Source organism: Leptinotarsa decemlineata, unplaced genomic scaffold (genome assembly GCF_025532065.1).
Source record: "Leptinotarsa decemlineata unplaced genomic scaffold, Ldec_3_MD MMD2_tig00026354_RagTag_RagTag, whole genome shotgun sequence".
Taxonomy (NCBI): Eukaryota; Metazoa; Arthropoda; class Insecta; order Coleoptera; family Chrysomelidae; genus Leptinotarsa; species Leptinotarsa decemlineata.
This window is the reverse complement of record NW_027412702.1, coordinates 4,753,655-4,769,373: the sequence shown is the minus strand read 5'-3', so window position 1 is coordinate 4,769,373 and position 15,719 is coordinate 4,753,655. Positions and strand designations below refer to the sequence as shown.

General features: G+C 30.6%; 3 protein-coding genes across 3 annotated transcripts in view; 2 read left to right on the top strand and 1 right to left on the bottom strand.

Annotated features, from left to right (window-relative positions):
• The first annotated feature begins 2,595 nt into the window (after positions 1-2,595).
• PIG-L (Phosphatidylinositol glycan anchor biosynthesis class L) lies at positions 2,596-8,319 on the top strand. Its single transcript, XM_023156873.2, has 4 exons — positions 2,596-3,122; positions 3,291-3,581; positions 7,366-7,459; positions 7,509-8,319. The coding sequence occupies exons 1-4, from the start codon at positions 2,780-2,782 to the stop codon at positions 7,681-7,683; spliced, it is 903 nt and encodes a 300-aa protein (XP_023012641.1). The 5' UTR covers positions 2,596-2,779; the 3' UTR covers positions 7,684-8,319.
• Positions 8,320-10,991: 2,672 nt separating this feature from the next.
• unc-119 (unc-119 lipid binding chaperone) lies at positions 10,992-13,877 on the bottom strand. Its single transcript, XM_023156874.2, has 3 exons — positions 13,456-13,877; positions 11,784-11,956; positions 10,992-11,731 (listed from the first exon to the last, which is right to left on the bottom strand). The coding sequence occupies exons 1-3, from the start codon at positions 13,800-13,802 to the stop codon at positions 11,613-11,615; spliced, it is 639 nt and encodes a 212-aa protein (XP_023012642.1). The 5' UTR covers positions 13,803-13,877; the 3' UTR covers positions 10,992-11,612.
• Positions 13,878-14,439: 562 nt separating this feature from the next.
• The window catches only part of LOC111502721 (cyclin-L2), a 38,761-nt gene continuing 37,481 nt past the window's right edge, over positions 14,440-15,719 (top strand). The window contains exons 1-2 of the mRNA XM_023156872.2: positions 14,440-14,782; positions 14,861-15,045. Coding sequence (XP_023012640.1) covers positions 14,561-14,782; positions 14,861-15,045 — 407 coding nt within the window. The 5' untranslated portion in view covers positions 14,440-14,560. The remainder of the gene's footprint in view (positions 14,783-14,860; positions 15,046-15,719) is intronic.

The window sequence follows — 15,719 nt, the reverse complement described above, 5'->3', positions numbered from 1 at the left end:
CTTTATTTGGTGAGGTCTGCTGGCAAAAATGAAACTCTGCCAAACGTCGAAAATCTGATTCGATCCGCTTCTGCAATAACCTCTACGACAACTATAATGGCATACTGAAGAGGTTCCAATTGATCATTATTGAGGTAGTCAAATGTTCAGGGTGCCAAATTCATACTTTAATGCAGGGCTCTTTCGCATCTGGTTTGAAAAAATCATCGTTTGAGCATCAGCATTTGCTGACCTCTGGGTGCAGTTTGTAGCCTTTCCTGGTGCAGACTCTACTTTTGCTCATCAAGAACCACTTAGCCCTCAAATCTGTTGATAGTATCAAGATTCGAAGAGAAAGTAGGTCCATCACGGCAGAGCCCTGAATTACCATGAACATGTTTTCTAGGACGGAAGGGTATCTCGATGGATCCGTTAATAACACTGTGGGCTCAGCATGGATACACATGCCTCAGGATGTGGCTCCATTTGGTAGGGCTCTCACCACCACGGGGACACCAAATCTGGCAGGACGAAATTATCTGAACAGTAAATCATTTTAAAATATACCTGTGTGGCAGAACATAATTTGAAATCGTTTTCAGTCACCACAAACCTGTTTACGCTTTATTTGCTCCAGAACTCTGTGTACGGATTGAAAGGTGAGTTCTTCAGCTCCAATCGTTCATCTACAAAATGGTTTATCAACCGGAAAGTCGAATAATATGGATTCGTTTACAAATCCCTGTGCCAATCGAAGGCAAAGTATACACTTATATACACAGGTAGGTATGTGAAGCAACAGAACTTGCTAGGCCAAATGTCATTTCTTTAGTATTTCTTCTTTATGCGTTGATGAAATTCAAAAGTTACGAAAAGATTTATACGAAAATATTTGGCATAAATCGCTGGAAATATTTCAAGTTTTCAACAGTAAACTATTTTTTTGAGGTTGAACAAAATAGTGATACCAAAGAAACTGAGAAAGAGTTCTAGAGACGGTCCATGAAGGGCACTCTAGGATTGTTGTCATGCAACATCGCTAGCACATCTAAGTCAAGTGACTCACTACAGCAACATCAACAGTGAAAACACTTCAGGAATATTTTTCATGCTAGCGATTCATCTTTCAATAACATTGGTTAATGATAGACAACTCACCACCAAGGAAGTGAAATATTCCTGCACAAAAGGTCATTCATCTATATCATACAATCCCATATTGTCCATTACAGATTGGGGAAATATAAAGGCAGATTTGGGACATTTTTTAAAGACTCGTAGTCTACTTGACTGTCTCAATATTTACAACAATATACTACATTCCGTAGCATTCCATCATTTCAGTGTTGAAATTCCAAACCTTAAAGATACGGATTTGAAAGCAACTGAGGAAGAAGACCATACAGAAAAGGAAAGGGAAACGAGTATGCCGATAAAAAGAGGAAAACTGTTGAATATAAATTTGTAAAAGGAAAAAGATCTGAAAAATGGATATTGTCAAGTTCAGAATGATGAGACGGGGGTATTAAAAGTCGAAGAAATGTATGCACTTGAAAAGGATCGAAGTTTTTAATAATGACATCTCAAAAAAAGATAATAATCATTCATAGGTAGTGTTATGATTTTTCACGAAGAAAAATCCTTATTCAGGATACGTATATACTTGTTTCTTTGTTTTCTACTTGTTTCTCTAGTGTTCGAATATTAATTGTTGATTATATAATTTGTATTTTCGTGAATAGCGGCGAGACAGTGCGGTTATACGATAGGAATAGAAAGTGCTTATTTTGAAGATAATAAAACTGATTCTGGCATGTTTAGGCATTAACGATACTGAGTGAAAGATCAGCAGAGAACTGACAATTTCATATTACATTGACAGTTCGCAATTAGCTTGAGCGCAAGTGTTCTAGTATTGTTACATAACATGTCTCCTTTTCTTCAAGTGAAATACGGCCTGTTGAACCCTGCGCAATGATCCAACGTATTCCCTAGAATGTCAAATTACGTCATTTTAACGTCACTTCCTAGTGTAAAGAATTCCCATGACTCGACAATTATGTCCCAGCAGACCATTCGTTTTTATCCATGATAATGATTAGTTCAGTCTATATATACAAAGATTAAACAATTTTGACAGCAGCTATCTATTCAGCAATAGCACAAGTAATGTATAGTACAGCACTCAGGTGGATGTCGTAGAAATTAAATGAAAAAGGCGAAAAACTATCAAGAAACATATCATCTCTTCAGGTATCCCCTCATCTAAGTTGACTCTATTTCGCAACTCTCCCTAAATAGTAAGCCTGATTTTCCCATATACCACTTTTCCTCGACAGGAGTATCTAAAACACATATTATGTAGTCACCGGAGTGTACAATTTGAGAGGAAGTTACCTCTTAAGCAACATTATTGGATTGAACGGAGAAAATGGAAAAAAAAAGTGAGGCAAAGAATAAAGTGTTCCATTCAAAGTGAGGTATTAGGATTCAGAGTCCGACGTACTTCCTCTAAAGATTCAGATCAAAGATCAAACCTGAGTTAATGGTCCAGTAACCTAGCCCAATGAAAATATAAGAAGAAGAATATATTTTTATGTCAACCGCTGATGGGAAATATCTGTTATGATTTCACAGAATTCTTTGCTGTACTAACGTACTGGCTATACTATTTGGTATAACCACAAAATTAGGAACGTCAAATTTTAGTTTTTGAACGTAATGTTGATAAATAATTCTATTTTTATTTATTGTCACGGATGCTCACGAAATCTAATAATACACCAGAATCTAATTTGAAATGAACAGAGCTCTCCAAGCTTGGAAAGAGATCAGTTTTCCATTACTGTTTGAAGATATAAGTGACTTATTTGGAGAATTTTTTTTAAGTCTACTGGAATATCTGAAAGACACGGTGGAGCATTTAATTTTAGCCTGTATAGCGTACACATTAATATGTATATTTCTTTACTTGTGTATAATAAAATGGAAATGTCTATCCTTCATCAGAGAATCAAGAAACTCCAGAAGAGTTCTATTTGTAACTGCCCATCCTGACGATGAATGTATGTTTTTTGGTCCAACTATTCTCCACTTTACTAGAAAAAAGGACTGTATAGTGTACCTTATCTGCTTATCTACAGGTCAGTGAGTAGTTAAATATTTTTTTATGTAGAATATTATCCAAATAAAACTCTGATTGTTTTCAGAGCCTGTATTGTTTAAAACGAAGATTCATCTGTCTGTTTCATTATTGACCCTCTCTCCACCAGTACATATCTTAAAATTAATATAATAAGAGTTTTTTTTAGGTAAAAATTATGGTATGAGCTCAATTAGAAAAAAAGAATTATATCGTTCTTGCGAAATACTCGGAATAGATTCAAGCAATATATTCATTCATGATCATACTCTACTTCCTGATGCAATGGATGTACGATGGCCCACTGAACTGATATCTGAAATTGTATCGCGTTATGTGGAGTCTCTAAACATAACAACTATCATAACTTTTGACAGATATGGAGTGTCTTACCATAATAATCATACCAGCATATATTATGCTGTTGCAAATTTAATATTAGACAGGAATTTACCAAAATGTAAGTAAAAATTTTGTTATACTTTTTTGTATACAGGAGGTGGTGATAACAGATGTGTGATCATTGTTACAAAAACTGATGGTTATCAGATAACTAATGACATAAAAAGTCCTTTAATAAAATTTCATTCCTTTTTTTTGAAGTAGATGTATAAGCACTGCAGTAAAATCTCTGAAAAGTTTTGAGAATTGTGTCTGAGCAAAAGTAGTGAGATGAATTGGATAATCGTGATTTGGAAAAACATCTAGTTAAATTCATTACAGGAGTAAACTGAAAATGTTCTCAAATGTATGACGCTCAAGGTAGTCAACTGGTGTGCATTTTTTCCCAGAGGAACTACAAAGATTTTTTTTTTATATTTAAAACAGAAACAAGCTGATTTGTATATCATCTGTTTGAATTGAATTATTTATTTTCACCCAAGAAAAATGTATTTTACATTGTCCACGATAATTTTCTTTTTTTTTATGCTGTTAGGGTATATTAATATATAATATTTATCTCCTAAACATTCCAAGTAAGCCCACAGATGGGGGTAGTGACTCTCTAAATAATTGTATAAGTCATTTCAGTGAAATAGTCTTTATACTCCGGTGATACATTCGATTTATTAATTGATTGATGAAAATTAATAACTTTCTCCATGATAACAAAACATTTTTCACACTAATAACTATACCAATGACATGTTCTGTTCCTCTATACAGTAGCTTCACCATTTTCACTGAAGAAGCTAATGTGTAGCTAGACACGTCTTTGGTGAAAATTGTTTTATCATTAAAGGAAACTGATACCTGGGTCTCATTATCGTCAAATTTTTCTTGATGAATTGATTAATGTAGCTGTTACTATGTGTTAGGAGATCATCATGAAAAAATGAGATATGATACTTTCTGTTTTTACCACTTTCATTTGTAACTATCCTTACTGCAGTTTCTTCCTATATGGACCTTTTCAAACTAATACAATAAAACTCCACAATTAAAGTTTAATGGATACTTATGGACATTTTCAAACTAATTTTTATTGTATTAGTTTGAAAATCTCCACAATAAATCTCCATATAGGACAAAACTGCACTAACGATAGTTACAAATAAAAGTGGTAAAAAACATTTAAAGTTTCATTTTTCAAATTCTACTTGGTTACTGTCACCCCAAGCTAAAATTTTCTCCGGGCGAGTAGACCATGGTCGAAAAGAGTTGAACCAATAAGTTTTTTACTTGTAGAGATTAACCTATTATTGTAAATAGTTGGATAATTGTGGGTATCTCCATTAGGTGTGTACAAATGCATGTTCTTTTTTATTTGGAATAATTGTGAATTACAGCCAAAGCAAGTGTGAGTAGTTATTTTGAATTTGATGAACCATGGTCAACAGATTTTAGTCTATGTAATTCTGGCCAGAGTTCTAATAGTTCATTTTTGATTCATAAATACCTACTGAGTATAAAAGGAATGACCCAGTTGGTTGAAACGTAAGTCATAATAGCGACTTCAACCGTCTAATTACAAATATTGCTTTTGATAACTTGCTTGATAATTGATCTACTTGAAGTTTCTGATTTAAAGTGATATCAATAGTATGTCCTAAAGGCAAAGTGTTACAGGCAAATTCCGAGTTTTATTTCAGTTTAAGATTAGTTTGTTTGCTGTGAACGACTCTGTAGCTGGATTTATAATAGAACCTATTAAGTCATTGACTAATGCAGAATCATTTTCGATTTTTGTTCTAAAAAAGTACCATTCTGAAAAAGTACCATATATAGGAATACTGCCCAAGTCATAACATCGAAGATTAATTAGTAAATTCTCGAGAGTTGTGAAATTCGTATTGAGTTCACTTTGAATTAAGTTCGATTCAGGTTTTTCACAATAATAATTTAAAACATTTCATATAAATTTTATTTCACAGAAAAGACTAGAGATGTGAAAAAAGGTATGGTGTAATACAGGATTATTTTCCTTCCTTGCATTTAATTTCATATCTTTGAGATTCTGCTATATATGAATGACATCTCTATGATTGACATATCTGGTAGTTTCACACTATTGACGGATGATACTACAATATTGTGGAATGAAAAAAACTCAGTGGAGCTAAATAAAATGATATCATTCAACTTGAAGAAGGTGAAGAGCTGGTACGATACAAATTTACTCTCAATGCATCCAAAACGAATATAATATCATTAAAATGTTCGATTGATGAAATTCCAATAGACGCTGCCGTATTACAAAATAAATTGAACTCAAAATTTCTCGGTGTATTCATTGATGATAGGCTGAAATTTGATGAACACCTTGAATAACTCAAGAGTAAGATCTCCTCCGGGTGTTATGCAGTTAGATTGATTTCAAATGAGTTGGGTTTCTATAATGCAAAGATCGTTTACCATGCACTTATTGAATCTTGACTACGTTATGGAATACCTTTTTGGGAAGCATGCAACTCTCTTCTGTATTGATATTACAGAAGAGGGCAATAAGATGTCTCTGTAATGTAAAACCCAGAGAATCGTGCAGGAACTTGTTCACTGCTAATAAAATTTCAACAGTCATCGCACTTTTTATCCTAGAGATGGTTTGCCTTATTCATAAACATAAATCGAAGTTCAACTTTGCTTCTACTCCTTATGCTACTCGTAATAGCAATTATACCTTTAGACTTCCCATCCCAACTTCGAATTTATTCAAGGATTCCATATAATATAATGGTGATAAGTTGTTCAATCATCCACCATTAGAAATGATATCTGCGAATCTAAGCAACAATCATTTAAAAAAGGCGGTGAATAACCTACTTGTTGATAGACCCTATTATAGTTTGGAAGAGTGTTTTAGCGAATCCTTTTAACAATAAATTAACAATTTATTCTTTGTACTATCACTTTATACATGGTGGTGTTTTAGAATCTTTTTTATATTTACATTTATACATTTTTGGAACTTTTTTATATCTACATTTATACTTTTTTAGAACTTTTTCTATATTTACATTATATTTCTTGGACTTTGTCAATAAGATGCAAATTTTCGGACAATAAAGTATATTTTGATTTTATTTAATTCACCTTCAAACAACTCCAGTGGTAAAACAGTGACATTTATTTAGATTATGTTCTACTTTTTCATGAATTACAGAAAAAACAAAAATCAATTTTTTCAACTAAATAATTCTGGAAATAACCATATAACTATTAAACCATGAACTAAGCTGCAGTCTTGTACTTTTAATGATAAGATTGTCGAAGAAGGGAGGGTTGTCCCTCTTTTATGGAATTAGCATCAGGTTTATTAACTGTCAAAAAGAAAGAAGTCAGAAGGGTAGTATCAAAATATTTCACCAGTGCTCTTGTGTGACACAATATAAAGAAGATAGGGATCCTGTGAATTGTATCTGATTCGATTCCATTACGAATGTTTGGAATACAAATGGAATAGAGAAAAGTATTTTTTGTATTATTCATATAAAAGTATTTGTTTCAAAAGTATTTTTCTTTTGTGTAATTTAATGTTTGTATGAAAATAGCTGTTTCAAAAGGAATTTTTCTTCCAGTTTGTGTCTGTTACTTCTTTGCATGATCTACATATCTTTGTATAGAGTTAATTTTTGAAATTGATTGCTTCCGTCCTTTGGAAGATTCCCACATATTTTGTATCGAGATGGAGAAGTAGAAAGCCAAAACTTTCTTTCCCAAAAATTAATTTCTCCTAAAAATATACCCTTTCAAGGTATAAAAAAAGTAATTCACAAAACTAATTTATAGATATTTTGTTTCAGGCTGTGGCGTATATGTACTTGAGACCACTAATGTACTACGTAAATATTGGTTGTTTCTAGATATACCTCTTTCTTTTCTCTTTTCAAGATTTAGGTAAGTAAAAGTGAAGAGATGTACGAGATAAGTTATATATTTTTTTTAGATATATGGTAGGATTTGACGACAGAGATGTTATACATAAGGCAATGAAAAGGCATAAGTCACAGTTAATGTGGTTTCGGCGTTTATACATGTATTTTTCTAGGTACATGTTAATAAATACATTACAGCAAATGAACTTGGTGGACATAGAGCTAGATTTAGAAATAGATGATTGAGACAATGTTAAAATTTATTTCATTTATTATTCTCAAGCTATCTAAAATTTAGATAGATCTAATGAAAAATGGTTGTTTTTTGAAGTTTTGGGAGCCCATGACTTAGTTTCTGTTATACAGATTTGAGATGATTATTATGTCAATCTGATATGGTTAGCAGCATAAAAAGTAGTGGTAATAATAGATCTTTTGTACTTTTTGAATACAAGAAGTAAATTTTAATGTGTTGGAATTGAAATCATTTATGTCACTAGACTTTCATGATAATCATACTCAAATTATTATTCAGTTGATAGTATCAGGGGTTTTGTCATGATGGTTGTGAACAGATCTCATCTCATAAAAGTATATAAGGCTTACATTTATGGAGACATGTTCGAAGCGAAGTGTATTAGAAATATAACAATGTAATTGGTACTAGTTCAGTTATAATTAACACTTGTTGTTTTTTGCATCAGTTGAAGTTATTTTATCCGGAAACATGAAAAATATTCATATCATCAGTATCAGCGACTTTCTTCAGATGCTAAATTATTGTTACGTTATCGTTCAGATTGAACTGTAAAACAATCAAATATTCAGTCAATTATAATGTTCCAAAAAGAGCTTATGTATTTATTAAAGGTTTGAAAAATATTTCGCTCTTTTTTCTCCATTCTGTTTTTGATTAAGCATGGCTGCTTGTTGCTATTATTTTGTTTAGTATTAAAAATGGTGTTCTTATTAGGAAAATCAAGACTTTGAAGACCAAATATTGTATATAGTTTTATAAAAATGGTTTTTATGAGTTTCAATAATTGTCTTTACAAGATATTTTCCCTTATTTGTGCCAAATTTCATCAATATCAATTTATTATGTTCAACCCATTTATAAGTTGATTAAATAAAACAAAAACATTTGTTTGTTCTTATTATTGTGTAAATTAAACCAAAAGAAAAATAACGTGGATAAAGTAAAACTAAACAATCATAAAGCTAAAATAAATATCAGTGCATCCAGAATTACATATAAAACTTTAAAATCAGAAGTATTTCATACATGAATCAACACTTTTATTTAAAAACTACCCTGATAAACAAATTTGTCATTTCATGGCATCAATTTAAGACTCAAAATGATTTTTAATTAGTGGAAGTAACTTTTCTATTTATTTATTAGAATAAGTAAGAACTGTTATTCATTTTATTTTTATATGAAATTTGAATTTGGTGGTTAATACATTTTCCAGTTGAATAATGCCATCTCAAAATTAAAATGACTTGTTTGGAAAACTATACTTGTAATTTGCAAATATATTTGAATTTTTTTACTTTTTGATAAAAATTGCAAATGATAAACTTAACATCACCATAATAAAAGTCTATTTGTTCAAGGAACTTTTCAAGCAATTGAATCGGTAAAGAAATATCAAGGGAAATTTCTATAATAATTTCACAAACTACACCGGAAACGTTTTGATTTTCACAAACTTCATTTCCAAAAATATCACGTTTCTTTATGACAGTAGCTTTTTTGTAGTGAATAATATTCATAAGTATATAAGTAAAACTATTGTGATAGCTAAACATGATATTTTCGGAAATAAAGTTTGTGAAGATCAAATCTTTTCCAGTGTAGTTTGTGAAATAACTATGGATCTTCAAGTAATGACAGAGTCAATAAGAAACTTTCTATAATACTTCTGAAAGAGAATGAAATTATGAAAATATTTACAAAATTCATGTTTCATATTTTTGTCTGAATTTTACGTTAATTTTACTTATATAGAAACTGACCTTGTTATATTTCTTTGGCAAAGTACCGGTCAGTGGGACTAAATTGTTGACTGTTATCATAATAAAATTGTGCCAACTAAAAATGACATATTCCTGTGTGCAAATCGTTCTCCTAAAATATCACAAACATAAAACTAACCCTCAAACATGGGATGAAATACTAAAATTTCAATATTTTAACCGCTTATTTCAGAAAGCTGATTCAGTAAAAAATGTAATCACGTCACCCCATATTCAAGGATCTATACTATTCATTGTAAATATGTGTCTAATAGAATTTCTAAAATCTAATTTAAAATGCAACTTGAACACTTAAGATGTACACATTCAGTTAAAAATTGAATGTTTGAAAATAAAATTGTGTATGATAAACTTGTCAAAGCAGTACTGATTCAAATTTATTTGTATCAGTATAGGTTTTGTATACCAACACAGAAACTGTTTATGAATCATAAGTAGTACTTATTTGTGTGGTGACATTCTTTTTTATACAAAAATTTGTTGAGAATAATGATTTTACTAATTTCAACCAGTGATCATGAAGGTTTCCTATGGAAATAGGAAAATCATAAGTGCTACTCTCTCCTCTACAAAACTTTGAAAAATGTATTTCTTTAATTTAAAATAGTAGAAAAAAATGTGTATGGGGCTCAACTTTGGTGAAAAAATATTCCAACGAAAGTACTGTGAAAAATATCAACATTTTGAAATTTTCCAAGTTAATTAATCTCAAATCACACCAATTCTGAAAATAGTCCATGACATAAAAAACAATGAGTAGTTGGAATATGTAACGTTATTAAGATTTCTACTTGAGATGAATATAATATCCATAAGGACAAAATAATATTTGTAGATATATGTTGTTGTATTGTGTGTAGAAGTATTAATTTATTATATTCGAGGAACACTTTATTGTGAGATTTTTACTAATCAGTTTCACAAAAACGCAACACATTTCGCTATACAATAGCTTCATGAGGCGTATCTACAGTAAGGCCTGTGTTTCTTGAATATGTTATGGATTTTCATCAAGTATCGGCCGATTCCATCACATATATAAATTTATTGTATTGATATCTGTTTGATTATTTTGTTGATTGTCAAAACAAGATAAAGTAGATAATAATTTTCAATTTATCTATATAACAATTTTAGATTGAAATATCTATGAGAAACCAAATTTAATTTCTTCAAATTGAGTCTAAAACCAAGTAAAATATTACATTTGAAACAAATTTTTATTATTCATAGTATTATAATAATAGTGCCAAATGTTAATTTTGAATAATTTATCTTTCACAGATAAACTCCAGTACCCAAATACAATTTTTGCTATACCACGTAGATGATTGCTTTTTTAATAATTATGATATTGTTGATTTTAATTCAACTGAATTATTTTTGTTTTATCACCAGAATATATCTATATTAATGGAGAAAGCAACACAACAAAATAAATGGAAAAATAATACTGTTAATATAAATGAACATTAATGTAAGTAAACATTGAATTATAGTAACAGGTTCACTGTAACTACAAATAATTTAATTTAATCATCACTATACTCATAGATATACATGATTATCACACACGAACATAGACTTTTCGAATATTCATAAAACTAGGTTCAAAAATAAAATTGTATACATATTCATAAAAATCTAAACACAAACTAATCTCATTAAATTATTGTTCAACTTGTGCAAAATTTTTCTCACAAATAAATATATGATCCACATTCGGCTTTTGTAGAAAAAAGTATATCACATATCTCAGTATTAAAATATATAATCACTTAAGTAGGTATCTGAATTTTATTTACAAAATGTTATAGCAAAAAATCACATTTGAATAAAAAAAATTGAAATTAGACAATAATTAATATTATCAGTACGTTTTCCACTTTTGCACCAATTTTTTATTCTATCGATGAAAAACTCCTCTACATTTCGAAAAAGTTTTGATTCAAGCGCATCACGTGATTATTTTTTGAAAGCCAGTGTTCATGCTCAAACAAACTTTTAGTGAATTATCATAGAAATATCATTTGAACTGATTAAATGTTCAAACTTCTATCGAAGTGTGATTTTTTTTGCAAAATATTGTGTCAAAATTATTGTATTCTTAACCCTGTATCAATAATTTGAGGTTATGTAGACATACCACCATTATAAGCATAGTCAGCCTTGTTATGCATAATGAGACAATTGTCCACGAAGTAAAATGAATCAGATCTGGTTTCGAAGGGACATGCTATCATTTCATTAACTGAAATTAAAAAAAATATATTATTTGTTAAAATAATGAACAATTATTTTACCAAGATCAGCTGGTAATGAAGGAAACTCGTAAATGTGTTCACATGTATTCCTTGAAAACGGAATACAAAATCCAAATTCAAAGTCGAAAGTTTTCAAAAGCTTGTCTCGAAAAAAATGACGCTCTATCATTCTAAAATTGTTGACCGGTCTACTGCCCACAGTAAATTCAACCCTGAATAAAAAAAACAAAGATGTCAATTTGTGCAAATCGGTTAGTAAAATTATTAAATTAATGTATTTTTTCGAGATTATAGAGCCCTTAGGAAATGTTTCAAAACTAAGCATGAAACATGACATTGAAAAAAAATATACCTAAAATGATTTTTTTATTCTGAAAAAATTGAAAAGTGAATATAACTGAATTGTAGAGGGTATTTTCGACAGCAATTCGTATAGGGAAAACAGTCACCTGTCTTCACAATTTTTTGTCAATAGGTAAAATAGTAAAATGTGTTTTTCTCATTCAACTGCTAGTGAAAATACAACTTATTCCTTTTGATCATGAGAAATTTTGTAGGCAATCATATTGGAAATTGTTGATTTTTTTAAATTATGCCATATTTCAATTTTCACTTAAGAGTAATTTTCAAATTGATATTGGATATGAATAATTAAAAATAACAAATATAAATTATAAAACACGTTTTGGTTGAGCCAGAATTGACTCAAGAATTCAAACATATTATTTACTGTGTAAACAACCCAAACATACAAAAATCATCATCTATTACTTGAACATCTCAATTATAACTGTTGAAAGGTTAGCGTTAACATTCAGTTCACCAATTAGTTGTTTTTATTAGATGATTGAAACTAAATCTGAGAGGTGAATTGGCACAATGGTAGTGTGCTCTACTCATGATGAACCTCCGTTTCTTCCTCCGCTTTTGTTTATACTTAGTCAGTAAATGATTTTTATATAGTTAAATTTCTAAAAATCTCAAACATGTTGAAATGTAATGAAAAGCAGCTATACACACAGATATACATTTCATGAAAGATAAGTATATAAAAAAACAGTAATTCCTTCCTTTTATCTGTGAATCATCTTTCTAATATCAATATTAATGGAAAAATTATACTAGTTGCTGATGATACCACTTTGTTGTGGCATGGAAAAGACTTGGTTTCTTCGAAGAACACTATTAAAATTGATTTTGAAAATGTAAAATATTGGTATGATTCAAACTTATTGTGTTTCAACCATTATAACTTACACTATAGAAAATTAATCATCTGCAAAATTCTTGGGAATCTGGACTGATAACTCTTTGAAATTTGATGATCACATAAAATACCAGAATTAAAAAGTTGCATCAAGCTGTTGTCATTAGAATTATCATCAACGAACTGGGAATAACTGCTGAAAAATCTGGCAATTTTTCATTAATCAAATCTCACTTGTGATATGATGTTGCTTTCTGGGGATTTTGTAGCAAACAATTGCCAGTATCTGTTTTACAAAAAAACAACAGAATACATTTACAAAGCAAATATTAGAGACCATTGCAAGTCCCTATTCCTTCAAAATAAAATATTGACTGTATACTGTATTTTTGTTTTGGAGACAGTAAGTCTTGTTTCCAAAAGGAAAGAGCTCTATAGATTCCAAATGATTTGAACCATTAATTTGATAAACAAATAATTCCAATTTCATTGAAGTTTACTTACGTAGCCCCAACTGTTTCCAACTTGAGAAACTGTGGTGTAAATTGGTATCTTACAAACCGTCCAGCATTAGGATCAATTAATTCATCATTATCTGAATTTTTGTCAGTATTATCTTCAATATTTTCTGGGAGAGGTTTTGCAATTTCGAATAGAATAGCTCCGCTTTCTAGATCTCTCAGTTTAAACCTTGTAAAGTCAATTTCATATATATTTGCATCTGGATCACACAAGTACGTATCTGTTATTTTTGTTAATTTTAACACATCTTCAGGTGTCATAACTTTGGAATCTAAATGAGGAAGGGATTTATTAGAAATAGTATCTATTTTTTCACGTATCACACTCATTTTGTTCAAAATATACAATACAAATACAAGAAACAACAAAAGCTGACTAAAACGTCAGGCTGACAGATGACATTAACATTAATAGGTATGTTCGGTCCACCGACATGTTCAGTCACAGGTTCAGTTTTGAAAAAAAGGAGGCGAGAGTGACGATTCAAATTTGATATCACGTGTCCACAGAGTCAACGGAGCCAATATATATTTAACAACCACTCTTTTCTATCGGAATAAAAGTCGACATTTGTTATAACAAAACCTTTAATTAAATATGATCGATGAGGTTTTTTTCTACATCACTGTAATTTATAGTAGTTAAACCAAACTTACTGTCACACTGTCAGTGATGCCAACATTGTTAGAACCCATATATACTTCTTTTCTTCAAGTACCACCTCGTCTAAAGGCGCCTTTCGCCTTTATTTTGTAATCCCTTCTAGATATTAACCTTGTCTCCAACGAACTGTACCCGCCGTACATCAGTTCTATGGTGTGACTTCATATTTTATTACCATCCTATTGGAGTTTTTGAGAAATATTCAATACAAGTTCATTTTTCGAAAGAATATCACTGATCACAACACGACTTTTGGATGTATGTTGGCAACAATGAATGTTTTAGCTAAGATCTATGACGTAATTGTCGAATTGTCGTCCATTTTGTCTTATTTCTTGGACTTCGACATTTTCATTCAGTATTCAGTGTTTCTAATTGTGCTTTGTGCTTGATATCCTATTGAAAATTTGTAGAGGTTTTAAACATGGGATCGACAAAAAGCGATCCTTTACCAAATAGTGTTAAAAACAATGGGACAGCTTATGGAAAAGTAGTGATCACTTTAAAAAATCAGTTGTTGCCCGAGGAAAAGCTTTCTCCAACACCATCACAATTGGATGGGCTTGGTATGGACACAGAGACAGATTTGCGTATTTATGGTTGTGAATTGATTCAAACTGCTGGAATATTGTTGAAATTACCTCAGGTAGGTTAAGTTCGGCCCATCCATAATCTTAAAAAAAATATATATCTATTACTGATGGGTTTGGCCGATATGTTTTAGGTTGCAATGGCTAGTGGGCAGGTTCTTCTGCAGCGATTCTATTACTCCAAGAGCCTAGTTCGTCATCCTGTCGAGCACACAGCAATGGCTTGTGTCTGCTTGGCTTCCAAAATCGAGGAGGCACCAAGGACAGTCAGAGACGTAATCAATGTCTTTACCCATATACGACAAGTCAACTCGAACAAGTAAGTTGAATTGATATTTTTTATGACATCTTGAACATAACATTTCAGTCATTGAACAATGTTCCATCACACATTTATCATTTTATACATTTCTGTTTGTGAAATTTTAGAGAATTAATAGATTTATTTCAGTTACCTGAACATTATGGCCAATTATTTTTTGAGGTCCTCAAGTAATTCCATTTATATTTTGAGAAATCATTTAGTGAATAATGTCTATTAAGCACTAAAAAGCCACTTATTTGTGATAGCAGTTGATATTTAAGGCTTAGTTTAATCTTGGTAAAGACTTGTTGATAAAAGATATTTGTCAAATGATTTGCGAAGCTATAATATCAAGGTAATTATTAACTGAAGAAGGAGAAAGGTTTTTCTGAGTAGAAATATTAGGATTGTCAATTCTATAATTTTTTTGTTCAAACATATCTGATTTAGTCAGATCATATCACTACTTGGTGTAAGATGATTTTTACTGAGTAAATGTAGGTAAACATTTTTTTATACAATTTTGACTGCATTATTATATTGATTATCAGTAGAGCCCTCCAGGACATTCAAGTCATGTTAATGTCTCAGGAGAACAACATTTTCTGTGACTATTGTCTTGGTGTTAGGCATCTAATAAACATAAATATAAATGACATGTGATTCTTGATGTTTTATGCATTATTGAA

Excerpts from the sequence above, each read along its gene's own strand:
- PIG-L (XM_023156873.2), top strand. The coding sequence starts at position 2,780 with ATGAACAGAGCTCTCCAAGCTTGGAAAGAGATCAGTTTTCCATTACTG. Across the intron at positions 3,123-3,290 it reads CCTTATCTGCTTATCTACAG|GTAAAAATTATGGTATGAGC; the intron begins GTCAGTGAGTAG and ends AGTTTTTTTTAG. Across the intron at positions 3,582-7,365 it reads AGACAGGAATTTACCAAAAT|GCTGTGGCGTATATGTACTT; the intron begins GTAAGTAAAAAT and ends ATTTTGTTTCAG.
- unc-119 (XM_023156874.2), bottom strand. The coding sequence starts at position 13,802 with ATGAGTGTGATACGTGAAAAAATAGATACTATTTCTAATAAATCCCTT. Across the intron at positions 11,957-13,455 it reads TTGGAAACAGTTGGGGCTAC|GGTTGAATTTACTGTGGGCA; the intron begins GTAAGTAAACTT and ends TTTTTTATTCAG. Across the intron at positions 11,732-11,783 it reads TTCATTACCAGCTGATCTTG|TTAATGAAATGATAGCATGT; the intron begins GTAAAATAATTG and ends TTTTAATTTCAG.